The 12,597-nt window shown below is 34.0% G+C and overlaps 2 protein-coding genes across 2 annotated transcripts in view; one reads left to right on the plus strand and one right to left on the minus strand.

Annotated features, from left to right (window-relative positions):
• Nucleotides 1–5,489, minus strand: part of LOC134696926 (heat shock 70 kDa protein 12B-like) — a 28,185-nt gene extending 22,696 nt beyond the window's left edge. The window contains exons 1-2 of the mRNA XM_063558893.1: nucleotides 5,354–5,489; nucleotides 1,204–1,548 (exon numbers count right to left, since the gene is read on the minus strand). Coding sequence (XP_063414963.1) covers nucleotides 1,204–1,521 — 318 coding nt within the window. The 5' untranslated portion in view covers nucleotides 1,522–1,548; nucleotides 5,354–5,489. The remainder of the gene's footprint in view (nucleotides 1–1,203; nucleotides 1,549–5,353) is intronic.
• Nucleotides 5,490–8,480: 2,991 nt separating this feature from the next.
• Nucleotides 8,481–11,966, plus strand: LOC134698154 (heat shock 70 kDa protein 12A-like). Its single transcript, XM_063560461.1, has 4 exons — nucleotides 8,481–8,801; nucleotides 9,158–9,376; nucleotides 10,030–10,189; nucleotides 10,582–11,966. Exons 1-4 carry the CDS (start codon nucleotides 8,484–8,486, stop codon nucleotides 11,631–11,633), a joined length of 1,749 nt encoding a protein of 582 aa, XP_063416531.1. The 5' UTR covers nucleotides 8,481–8,483; the 3' UTR covers nucleotides 11,634–11,966.
• Nucleotides 11,967–12,597: the final 631 nt, after the last annotated feature.

Raw genomic sequence — 12,597 nt, forward strand, 5'->3', positions numbered from 1 at the left:
TTTGATTCACATTATATAAAAATAAAATAATGCATTTCCGATTACACTGCATTGGTTTGGCGTATGAAAATTATATGTATACAGTATAGCCATGATAGCACAAAATTGTCAACACGGTTCGGATTGTCACTCACCTCTAGAGATATTTGATGCAGATTTTGCAATTATTGTGAAGCAAGAAGTTGCTATATATGTACCACAAACTGTAAATTGTTGATTTTTAAGATTGGCTACAAAATGTAAAAGACAGGAGAGTGAAAATAAACGTGTTATTCCACTCGTGAGATTACCGCAATTTATCACAAAGTGGAATTCATATATATTGCACCTCTGTACTGAATTCATATATATTGCACCTCTGTACTGATTTCATACATGTATATATTGCACCTCTGTACTGATTTCATACATGTATATATTGCACCTCTGTACTGATTTCATACATGTATATATTGCACCTCTGTACTGAATCATACATTGCACCTCTGTACTTTATATGCAATAGAGAACGAATGTCATTTAATTTCATGATGTATTCATTTATCAGTTTAACAGTATGTTTAATTAATTAATCGGTTGTTGTTTTTGCACAACGTATATATTTTCATGTAATTATGCTATCTAAATAATCATAAGGATTAAACATATATGTGTACACTAAGTTATTTTTTGTCGGACTTTATTTGTTGTGTGAAGAGCCATTGTGAAGGAAGAGTGTCAAGTTGTATCTTACCTCCTATTCATTTCTAGGAATATGATTGGTTAAAAGCGTCCGCGTGGAGACTGTGTATATTCCATATTAGGTAAGTAGGGAGGCAGGGCTTATTTCAATACACGGATAGTAGTGGGGTTACGACTTGGGCACTATTTGATTGTTCTGTTTAATATTGTTATATCAAGGTTGTTGATTTTTAATTGTTATTATTGACATTATTTTTTTGTGTGCAGACCAACCGAATTAGGTTCTTAAAATTGGACACTTGAACACTTTAATATAAAAATAAGAAAATGTAGTGACTGCAAATGAAATAACTGTAGTCTAAATCTTCACTAGCCAAGTATTATGATACTGGAGAGGGGCGGACTATACATCATAACCCTTGGCTATAGAGAAGATGTAGTTTCTAAAGAAAAAGACTGAAAGAAAATAGTAAAACGAAACGTACGAAATCAACTTTTGAGCCTATAAAACTTACGACATACATGATTTCTATATAACTGCATTTTAAATCTGCGGAAGAAGTACCAGTTTGCATGAGCATCATCTTCTGCCAAAGTTGTGTACTTTTCTTCAGCTTCGGCTCCAAAGGAATGAAATTCTCCATTATGATCAAACAAGACACAAGTTGGTGTCTTCAGTGAAAGTCCAGCCGTCGACCCTAATGTCCAGGTGTATCCAGATATTTTTAACGGATCTTCTTGATAATCACCCTTAAAGGCAAATGCATATCCAGAAAAGGTAGTGCCAAAATCAATTGCGGCCACTAAAAGCGGATCTATAACCGTCTCCGCACAAGCCATGCCTGTTCCTGTTCTCACGTACCTTTACTGTGCGAAAAAGAATTGATGTTATATATATGTATTCAGATAAATAAAAAATATAGCATAAATTAATACAAGTAAGTTCTATTAATTCCTTTAATTACAAAAAGATGCATATTCTTTATTCAAAACTATTTATTGTATAGTCTGTATTGGTATTTGTCTAATTTAAGGCAGGGAAAATTACCAACGGTATACACCGAAGGATAGTTACATATTTTGTTTGCATAAATATGCAAAACAGATGAGACACAAGTTCTAATCATGTTAATAAATAAATTTGCGATAAAACTGATTCAATCGATATAAAAATGGGCGTATGACATTTACGCCGATTTTTTTAATTTTCCATTCTTTCATTTGTGCCGATTTCATTTTATCATTTGCGCCGATTTTATATTAAATGTTGCTTCTTATTGGATTTACAGGTAAGTTCTACTTGTAAGTGTTCTATACCTTGAAGGTATATTACGACAAATACAGAAGAGACAAAATCACAAGAAAGGAATACTTTAGCCTATAAATACTCGGCAAGAACAGATTTTAGATTGTAATATATTCCGTGTTTATGGATTTGAATGCTGTAATTACATTTTTAGGTTACAAGGCTCCGTATTGAAGGGCGTACCTTGACCTATAATGGTTTTCTTTTACAAATTGTTACTTGAATGGTGAGCTGTAATTTACCTGTTAAAAATAGGCGCAAATGAAATGCAGATCAGCGCAAATGCAAAACGCCCATAGTAATATATGGTAGTGAATGACAGTCAGTGGGAAAACATCTAGTTTTCTATAAAAAAAATAAATTTAAGTGCCAGTGTTTTTTAAATTATAATAACTGTGGTTTAAACCGAACGTGTTCGTACACTGATCCAAATTATTACGGTAGTTTGACGACATGTAGTTGATAACCGAATGATAGAGACGCAGATCGTTGCCTCAAAGTTGGTTTCCGTTCTCTAACTTTGGTTTGACTTTGCCTTAACCAAATGTTATAAAACTTATACACAATGTTTATTTTCCACAAAACACATATCGAGTTATAGAGGTATGCAACTTTAAAAATGGGAAAACTGCGGACTTTTTAGTTTCCGTTCTCTAATATTTAGAGTGTTCTCAACCAAACAAATATGAAAGTTATACATACTCACTGCTTATTACCACAAACATACGCTACAGTTATTTTGTGTCAAAAAAAACTATTATGTGTCAAATATTTAGAACATACTCACCCCTTCTCGTCCAATGAAAAGTCAGTTTTTTTCCCTCTAATTTTCATAGTACATGGTTTTCCATGCACTATGAAATGCTATACATGAATGACTTTTCATTGTCAGTTAATTATGAAAGTGAACTAATAATAACTGCACTAATGAAGTGTCCAACCACCTGAGGCATTTTCCCTTGGAAAACAGCCTAACTGATTAAAGATGAAAGAGCAAACATTAAAACAAATTATTTTGAATTTTGCAAATTTTTATAAATTTTCTAATGGTAAACATAATATAGAATAAACAAAATTAATGGGAATAAGGATGTAGGTAAAATAATATTTATTTGTTATAAACCGGGCATTTGAGGGATTTTTTTTCCCTCTAGAAAACAATTTCAGACTGCTGATATGTAAAGCAAAGGATTTTTTTTATGGAGAAACACAATACATATTAAGTTATCAATAAAAAAGTAAGCATTAAACGTTGAATGGTCTGAATTTAAATGCTTATACAGAGTTTTATATTTATAAAAAAAATCAAATTTTAAAAAGGGGATTTATGCTTTAAAAAAAATAATCTCAAACTTTATTAGTATTAAATTTTACCTGAAGCAGAAAAAAAAACCAATTTATCCATTCGGTCCTCACAAACTATGTCAGTGCTATTTCATTCCATCCATTGAAATAATTACCTATGCTTTACATTTGGTTTATTATAAAATGTGAACTCTTTTCAAGGTTTGAATATTACAATGGGAAAGGCTTATTTTGTAAGTTCACTCGAAAGTGTGAATATGTTCTAAATTGGTCAGACAATACTTGGTCATGTTTTATGAAGATTTAAGCCCTCGGCTTCGCCTTGGGCTTAAATCTTCATAAAACATGACCAAGTATTGTCGGCTTCGCCTTGGGCTTAAATCTTCATAAAACATGACCAAGTATTGTCTAACCTATAAATAATCACAATCCAATTTCAGACCCTTATCAACCGCGAATACTGTGTCTATTTATGTCCCAACTGTTCAGTGTTGGTCCGATCTCGGTGGTCGTATCCAGCTGCGCTCAGCGATGCATTTTGTTTAGGGGCATAACTCTCGGACGGTTTACGGGATGCCATTAAAAATTCAAACAAGTTCAGTATCTGTAGTCAAAGAACTTAGAATTTGTTATATGATTTGAATGTATTTCATTGTTTTGCTTTTATGCAACACAGTGGGCTGTTATGTTTTAACCCCTTTTTTTTTATAGCATTTTGCGTCTTTTACCTAACTTGACAGTACCCAAATTGCACCTAATTTGACAGTTTCTCCACCTACGTTTGTTTATGATCAAGGAGAAAATGTTCATACTGTGTTTATTTTGTTGCCCTATCCTTCTTTATTGTATAGGTACACCCATTTGATTTTTGATCCATATTGAGTCATACAAAAATGGGTTTGAATCAACCTCCAAACTACCCATGATTCTGTAACGAGGAGTACCCAAATTGCATCAATGCTTAAATTCACATCGTCAAAAGTCTTATAACCGAGCTTTTGTTTAATTTCTTCAAATATTTTGAACAATTGAATATTAGTCCATCCTTACTCCTCATATTTTACGAAATGGATTCTTATAATATATTGCATTTGCTAATTTTAAAAAGATGACATTTTGATGACGTCGCATGGTGACGTTTTCGTACATTTTGCTTTTTCAGGAAACAGTCCATCTGTTGATAAATACTGTGAACGTTTTGTATATATATATCTAAATATGTTTACCTATGTTGAAAGACGTGCATAGTATCAAATCATAAAAATACAAATTGTTTAGTCTCTAGAAAATGTTGTAAGATTTCCGATAGCTATCTTTATTTAATAGGAGCAATTTGGGTACTCGGTGCAATTTGGGTACCCTTACGTTAGAGTTGAAAGTAACATTAATTTCATAATATAAGATATCTACTGCCCCAAGGACACATTGCCCATTTGTTTTAACAAGGTTTAGTACCGTTTCTGTGTCTACAACCTGAAGATGAAAGTTACATTCAAAATATATGATACTTTGGCCAGGTTCATCAAATGTTCATATCTGTGACTAACTTAAGGTTACGGACACTTGCAGTGCTGAAATCGGGGCTTGACCCTTGGCCTTGCTGGTCCAGTATCCTAGCTACGACTTCAGACCATTTTTCAACAAAATGTAATACGATTTTAAAGTTCCTTTTTAGCATGTGTATGAGAATGATTAACTTATGTGCTATCTTTTATATTGCTATAAATTGTATAAATTTTATTGGATACTAGTTAATAACAGTCACAGTTACTTGGATAAACTATTTACTTTCGGTTTCCGTTTCCTTGAAGGCAATAACCCAATGCATGACCGTTATTATAATGTCAACCTGAACCGTTAAAGAAGAAAAAATATTAGCTAAATATTACCTCGAGGGATGGAGAACATATGTTTAGTAAAATACAGAACTGAAACTACAAAGGCCCCTTCGTGACACAATAAAATTGTTACGAATGGTCATAACGCGATCTTCACTTTTGATTAATCTCTCAGTGTTTTCAAATGTTTCCAAATGATAAGTGCTAACTAATAAATACTTACAAATCACATCCTAGTAAAGATTATTCTAACTGTGAATATTTTGAATCGATTCACCTTGATCACATACCATAAAATGCATAGATTTTAAATAAACACTTTAACACACACAATTGTGAAATAACAAACATTGATCACGTGATGTATATGTGTATTTATCTTCCGGGTTGCTATCGTAATCCAGTACACAGTATTATTCATTACGACAGGTATGTAAAACTTAAAGTTTATTTAAAACACATATTGGTCATTACCCATGATAGTTTTACATTTGTCTGAGTTCACCAGTTACTTGACCAATGTTTATAATGATCTGCTGTGACAGTACATCTTTCAACTGTTCGAGCTATTTGCTTACCCTCGACCCACGACTAGGACGTACCTTTTACGCATTATAAAGTCAATTATAATACAAAGATGTGTGTGCATAAACTTAAGTCACCACATATGATCAAACAACTATGACATTTACGGATATTGTACATGCATATATATAATAATGACAGTGTACTCCCCCCCCCCCCCCCTAATTAAGGGGGGGAATAGTTGATTATTTAGGGAATCTCTGAAGCATGACTTGATCAGGCCCCTCTCATGAAACCAGGTAGTAGGATATGGAAACATTTGGATCCGCCACTACATGTTTATCATGTTTATGCAAAAACAAATTATTTGTTTGGATATATCCGAAATCTGGATTGCCATTTAAGAACAAAATGTTACCAAAAAATGCATGGTTATATGTTCTTAAAGTTTCTTTAGTTTATATTTAATATGTTTCTTCCAAATTTGATTTTGTACATTTGATAACAAATTTTAACACGTGATACAAATGAATTCACGATCAAGTTTTGATAAAAAGGTGTCCGGTATTAGAAAAATGATAGAATACCAATATTCTTTAAAACCAAAGAAGATGCACCAGTATTATTGTAACGACGATTTCACTCATGGAGTTTTGATTAAATAGATGAAGAGGAAGATGATTTATTTTCATTCAAATAGGCACACCTGTTGGTGACATTCTGATGTCTGTTCTATGGTTATGTTGTTGTCTTTGATACATTCCCCTTTTCCAATTTCTCAATTTTGCACTTAGAGTTTACTGAACCACCGTTTCTTGTAGTGCATGACCCCTTCTGAAGGCCTGTGTATTATGAAATTTAATTTTCAAAGTGCAAAACATTTAGAACAAATTTAAAAGTGGCTGGTCATTTTTTGGCGGAAGTGAGGTGTTTACAACAATACTTTTTATTATGTTGTTTTATTTAAAAGGAAATAGATTCCTTTTGGCAAATCAAGCCAAGATTTTTACAGAAAATCCACTTACGTTTTTACAGTGATTCTCGTTTTAACATCTTAGAAAAAACGTTTATTGTTTATAAAAAATCTCAAACAGCCTTTACAGCACCCTTTACAATCCAACAAAACTCGTGCTGAGTCACTAGAGTATTAACCATCACCCCAGAAGGTGTACTTGGATAGTTCATATTAGTAAATGTTTTAACTCGTATCTTTATTTAAAGACGTATTTTAACAAATCATTGTCTCAGCACTAAATGGACCATTTCTCTATCTATGAAGTATAGAATTGTCAAATCTTAGTGTACAAGGAGAAAGACTGTAGTTTGACGACAAAATGTCCATTTGATTAGCATTTAACCAACAAAAGGGTACATACTCCTTCCTAAATGACAACAGTAACAGCTTTGTATTTGTCAATCACAGACGCCCGTGGAGCAGAACAATTACAGTTTGCATGGATTTAAAACTTTAATTTTTATAGCAACAAGCAACAACGAACACTCGAGTATATATTGATGAAACAGATTAGACTTACAAAATTATTGAACTGCCATTTCGATACGGTCCCTTTTTTCTGAATCAGTTTTATGAATCAGTTGCTTATCCGTGTTACACTACAAAAGTAGTGGTACTCCAGATAGAAGAGAAAAAAAATAAAGAAGAAGAAGATGGCCCCTCAACCATTTAACTTCTTCATCAAAATAAAAAAAAACAAGAGGGTTGGCTAGGGCATATAAATATGGTCAACTTATTAAATCAAATGATAAAGCAGTGTGTTCGTATCAATTAACAATTATGGGCCGTCGCATGATTTTCAACAACGAGAAAAATCCATAATATATAGTTACCTATAAAAGACCCTGACAGGGAAATCGTGAAAAACAAATTTAAAAAAGAAAACAGCCTATTTTACATACAATTACAATTCCGAAAAACAAATATGACCGACATGAATCAACGACAACTCTATATAATTATATATATATGTGGCACTCTTTTTTTCATACAGAATGCCTGCTTCTATTTGTTGTTTTTATTATCTTGTGCGTTTTAGTAACTGTTTTAATGAGTTTAGTCCTTTCCGACCGATTTTTCGCTTGTTCTTACTGTAAACCTTTTTAGTCGCTACCAAACATTTCAAACCTCGCTGCATTCTTTGTGTCCTTGTTTCAAAAGTGGGTAACATGTAATCAAGTGGTAGTTGGTGTCTTTGGTTGCTGTCAGTCGTACTTTGTGTGTGTTTTTTCGTGTTGATTATTTAAGTATAAACCACACCTGTGGTTTTGTTTTTTGAATTATCTTCTCGTTTTGTCATGGCTTTTATAACTTACTACATACATAATTGGTTTTTTTTTCAATGACGAAGACAGTACGGTGGGCTGTTGTTGTTTACATCTTTGTCCATTGATCCTTATGGATAGTGTTCTCACTGGCAGCCCTCCAATAGATAATGTTTTCACTGGCAGCCCTCCTATGGATAATCTTCTCACTGGCAGTCCTTCTATAGATAATGTTCTCACTGGCAGTCCTCCAATAGATAATGTTCTCACTGGCAGCCCTCCTATGGATAATCTTCTCACTGGCAGTCCTTCTATAGATAATGTTCTCACTGGCAGTCCTCCAATCTAATTAAAATATTGATCTCTGATTACGTTATATATACTACATATTTTAATTAGATTGGGCAGTCCTCCTATGGATAATGTTCTCACTGGCAGTCCTCCTATGGATAATGTTCTCACTGGCAGTCCTCCCATGTCTCTTTAATTGATTATATTACTTTCAGCTCAAGCATCTGTAAAGATACCACTGGTTTACATGGTTTAGAATGGCGTGTGGTGAGACAATTTCAGAATCTTTACTGGTGGCAGCTATCGACTTTGGTACAACATTTTCGGGATATGCATTTGCTATAAGAAATGACTACAAAGTTGATCCTACAAGAGTGTCTGGAAGCCATTGGCATACAGGTTCACAGCCAGGTCTTTCCCTTAAAACACCCACATGTATTTTGTTTAATCAAAATCAAGTATTTGAGTCGTTCGGCGGGGAAGCAGAAGATAAATACACAGAGCTAGCACAAGAGGAAGAGCATATGGACTGGTTCTTCTTTAAAAGATTTAAAATGCAACTATATGACAAAAAGGTTTGTTAACTTTTATCAGAATGTAATACATACAAGGTTTTGAATTGCCGGAAAGGATTTTTTTTTATTTAGATAACTGGTTGCTTAATTTCCATGGGAAAGGTTTCATGGATACCTACACATAACATCATTCAAATTATGTTTCTGTTGGACCATGTGGGATCATTGGCGATCAAACCACATCTCATCAATATGTTATAGTCAAGATAAAAAGCACCATTTTGAACAGTTTAAATTGAATTTCACGGGGAGATATCATTAACTAGACTGTTTTTCTTTTTTCTTTTCATTGCGATTCACTGTAACATTTTTAATGTTAGATTTTAATTTTGTGTATCTGCATTTAATACCAACAGGAAATATCGAGGGATTTTATGTTGGAGGGTGAGAATGGTTGTCTGATGCCAGCAATGAGAGTCTTTACAGAGAGCATTAAATTTCTCCGGATGCACCTAGAGGAGCACATTAGTAGTAAAACAGACGGTATAAAGCCACAGGAAATAGACTGGGTTCTAACGGTACCAGCTATCTGGTCAGATCCAGCCAAACAATTTATGAGGGAAGCTGCTAATAATGTATGTCAGATTTATATAATGTTAAAATTCTAACTTCGTCTTTATTAGCATTTTTAATTTTGTCATATTAGTTTTAAATAAAGAAATAAGTCATAAAATGTTTAAGATTCTCATAACCCCATAATGAAGCTGAGAAACTGCTATTGTTAGTACACATTTCATGAATTATTAAAAAAGCTTTAAAAGGCCAGTTATCGGATAAGATAACTTTACTATCCTCGCCGTAGCGGAACCCGAAGGAGCATTGAATTTTCACGTCGTCAGTCTGTACGTCCGTCCTTACAAACGCCTCAAAATTTGTTTCCGTTCCCTCACTTAGTTTGCCTTAACAAAATGTTAAATTATACACAATGATCATTACCACAAAACACAGCATAAATTAGAATGTTGGTAGCGTCACTATTACCGTTCTAGAGTATCAAGTACAAATTTGGTTAGTGTCACTTTTACTGTGCTTGACTTTCCTTTTATAACGTTATGTGCAAGCGGGGGGAGGGGGGCATTATCTGTGTCCCATGGACACATTTCCGATTTGTTGTAGTTAAAATTTGATGCATTTTCAGGGAGATTGTTAATAGGAATTAAGCATTACTCGTGTTCCTATTGGTCATCGACCATGTTATTGTCTTACAAACTGACTAATACATTTTCAGGGAGGAATTCCCAACAGTCGCCTGATCTTGGCGTTAGAACCAGAAGCTGCATCTATCTATTGTAAGAACTTACCTGTCGACAGAACGATCAGTTCTGGTGGGAGATCCACACTGGATGCTTTTGCGGCTGGAACAAAATATCTTATATTGGACGCTGGAGGTAATAACGTAGTAACATATATACATATGATCACAGTAATTATGTCTAAATGCAATAATTATGAGCATTTCTCTGTTATGGTACATGCTTTTTCACAATAAATGGAAAGATGACAAAACATTCAACCTACGGGTGATAATGATTAGCGTTAGTTTACCATTGTTTCTAATTTATGTATTAACTTATGGAAAATGTTAACTATAATGGTTTACTTTTATAGATTGTTATTTGGATAGAGAGTTGTCTCATTGGCACTCACACCACATCTTCCTATATCTATTCACATTCACGTTCCAGAAACATTATTTTCGTAAGTCAGCACGCAAAATAACCACGTGCACTATTCTAATGATATTGTTTAGTTAATTATTTTGCAATAATGTTTTACACAGGTGGTACAATTGACATCACTGTACAAGAAATTAAACCAGACGGTAATATTAAACAGATTTATATGGCGAATGGAGGGGATTGGGGTGGAGTCAAGGTCGACCAAGCCTTTGACGAATTTATGTTGGATATTGTCGGAATGGAAACAATGGACAAGTTCAGAAATGAGGACAAAGCAGAATATTTGAGCTTATGTAGGGAGTTCGAGGTGAAAAAGCGTGGCATTCGTCCAGACAGTACAGCAAAAATTACACTTCGAATTCCGTTGATTTTAAGTGAAAAATTTCAGGAGGTAAAAGGTGTTTCTTTAAAAGATTCTTTTAAATCAAACAAATCAATGTCGTGGATTGGTGATAAATTACGCGTTGATCCTGACACTGCTAAAGATTTCTATAGTGAAACTTGCCGCCAAATTACGCAGCACCTTAATGGTATATTCCAAGAACCAGCAGTTGTTGACACTGAAATAATTTTGATGGTGGGTGGCTTCTCAGAATCGCAAATGCTTCAGGAAGCAATTAAGTCTGCATACCATAACAAAACTGTGATAATTCCCGAAGAAGCCGGACTTGCCGTGTTGAAGGGAGCTGTTCAATTTGGATTCAACCCTAAAGTTATAAATCCCCGAATTAGTAGATTCACGTATGGCATAAGTACAAACAAACGTTTCCGTCCCCATACCGACCCGGAGGACAAGAAACAAATCGTCAATGATATCATGTACTGTCGTGATAGATTCGGCAAGCATGTCGAAAGAGGTCAGCCGATAGAGGTAGGGGAGGTCACCGATCAGAGAACTTATAATCCATTAAAAGGTGATCAGCGTAAAATACGCCTCCCTATTTATGCGTCTCGTGCAGTGGATCCAGAGTATATAGATGAGACGGAATGTTCTTACCTTGGCGATCTTGAGGTAGATATGTCGGACATTAGGGGAGGATGTGAACGGGAGGTCGTGGTAGGGATGAGATTCGGAGGGACCGATATTGCCGTTGAAGCTGTGGTGAAATCCACTGGGGAAAAAGTGGATGCACGTTTCAACTTTCTGCGTTAAAAAAGTGGATGCACGTTTCAACTTTCTGCGTTAACAGCCATATATTTGACACTACTGCTTATAATTTCTAATCTATTAAGGAAAATAATTAATAACCAATTATATACTATTCCTGTGTACATGATTTCCATAGTCAACACGTTTTAGTTTTCATACCAATGTGCTTTTTTTGTAATTTCGAATTGTCTGATTTTAAAGGAAGCTAATCATTGTAAAATGTTGAAAACAATTCATGAGGCGATTAGTGCACATAGTAATTTTATGAGGCATTCTTGTTTATTAGTACAGGTGATTTAATAAGATACAATGTCAAAATTAAACTCTATCTTGTAATTGTTTTCATTTTCATTAATCCGTTACTCGAAGAAATTGGTAATGTTGATTTGACAGCTAAAAACATTCATGACATTTTTTTTAGACGAATCAAGAAGTCATATATGCAAATCAACATTTTTGAAGAAATTTTAAATGACAAATTTCTTTAATTTGCAAACTGTACTAACTAATTCTGTTTACAGTATGTATACTACTTAAACTTATTTAAATTGCTACATTATATACTGTTTACATACCTTATTACTCGTCTAACAAAAACATTTATTTTATACGAATATTACGGATTGTCACAGACACCAACTGTATTTTATATGTCTCTCCTGTATACACTAACATGGTCTGACAGTAAGCTGCGGTAAAATCAGTTTTAAACAATGGTAAGACCATCAACTTTTAGAAAAGGAAGAGTTTCAAAAAGTAAAATCACAAAAATACTGAACTTAGAGGAAAATCAATTCGGAAAGTCCATTATCACATGGCTAAATCAAATAACATAACGCATCAAAAACGAATGGACAAGAACCGTCATTTTCCTGACTTGGTACAGGCATTTTCAGATGTAGAAAATGGTGGATTAAACCTGTTTCTATAGCGCTAACCCTCTCACTTTAATGACATTCTCATCAAA

This window comes from Mytilus trossulus, chromosome 14, assembly GCF_036588685.1.
Source record: "Mytilus trossulus isolate FHL-02 chromosome 14, PNRI_Mtr1.1.1.hap1, whole genome shotgun sequence".
Classification (NCBI taxonomy): Eukaryota; Metazoa; Mollusca; class Bivalvia; order Mytilida; family Mytilidae; genus Mytilus; species Mytilus trossulus.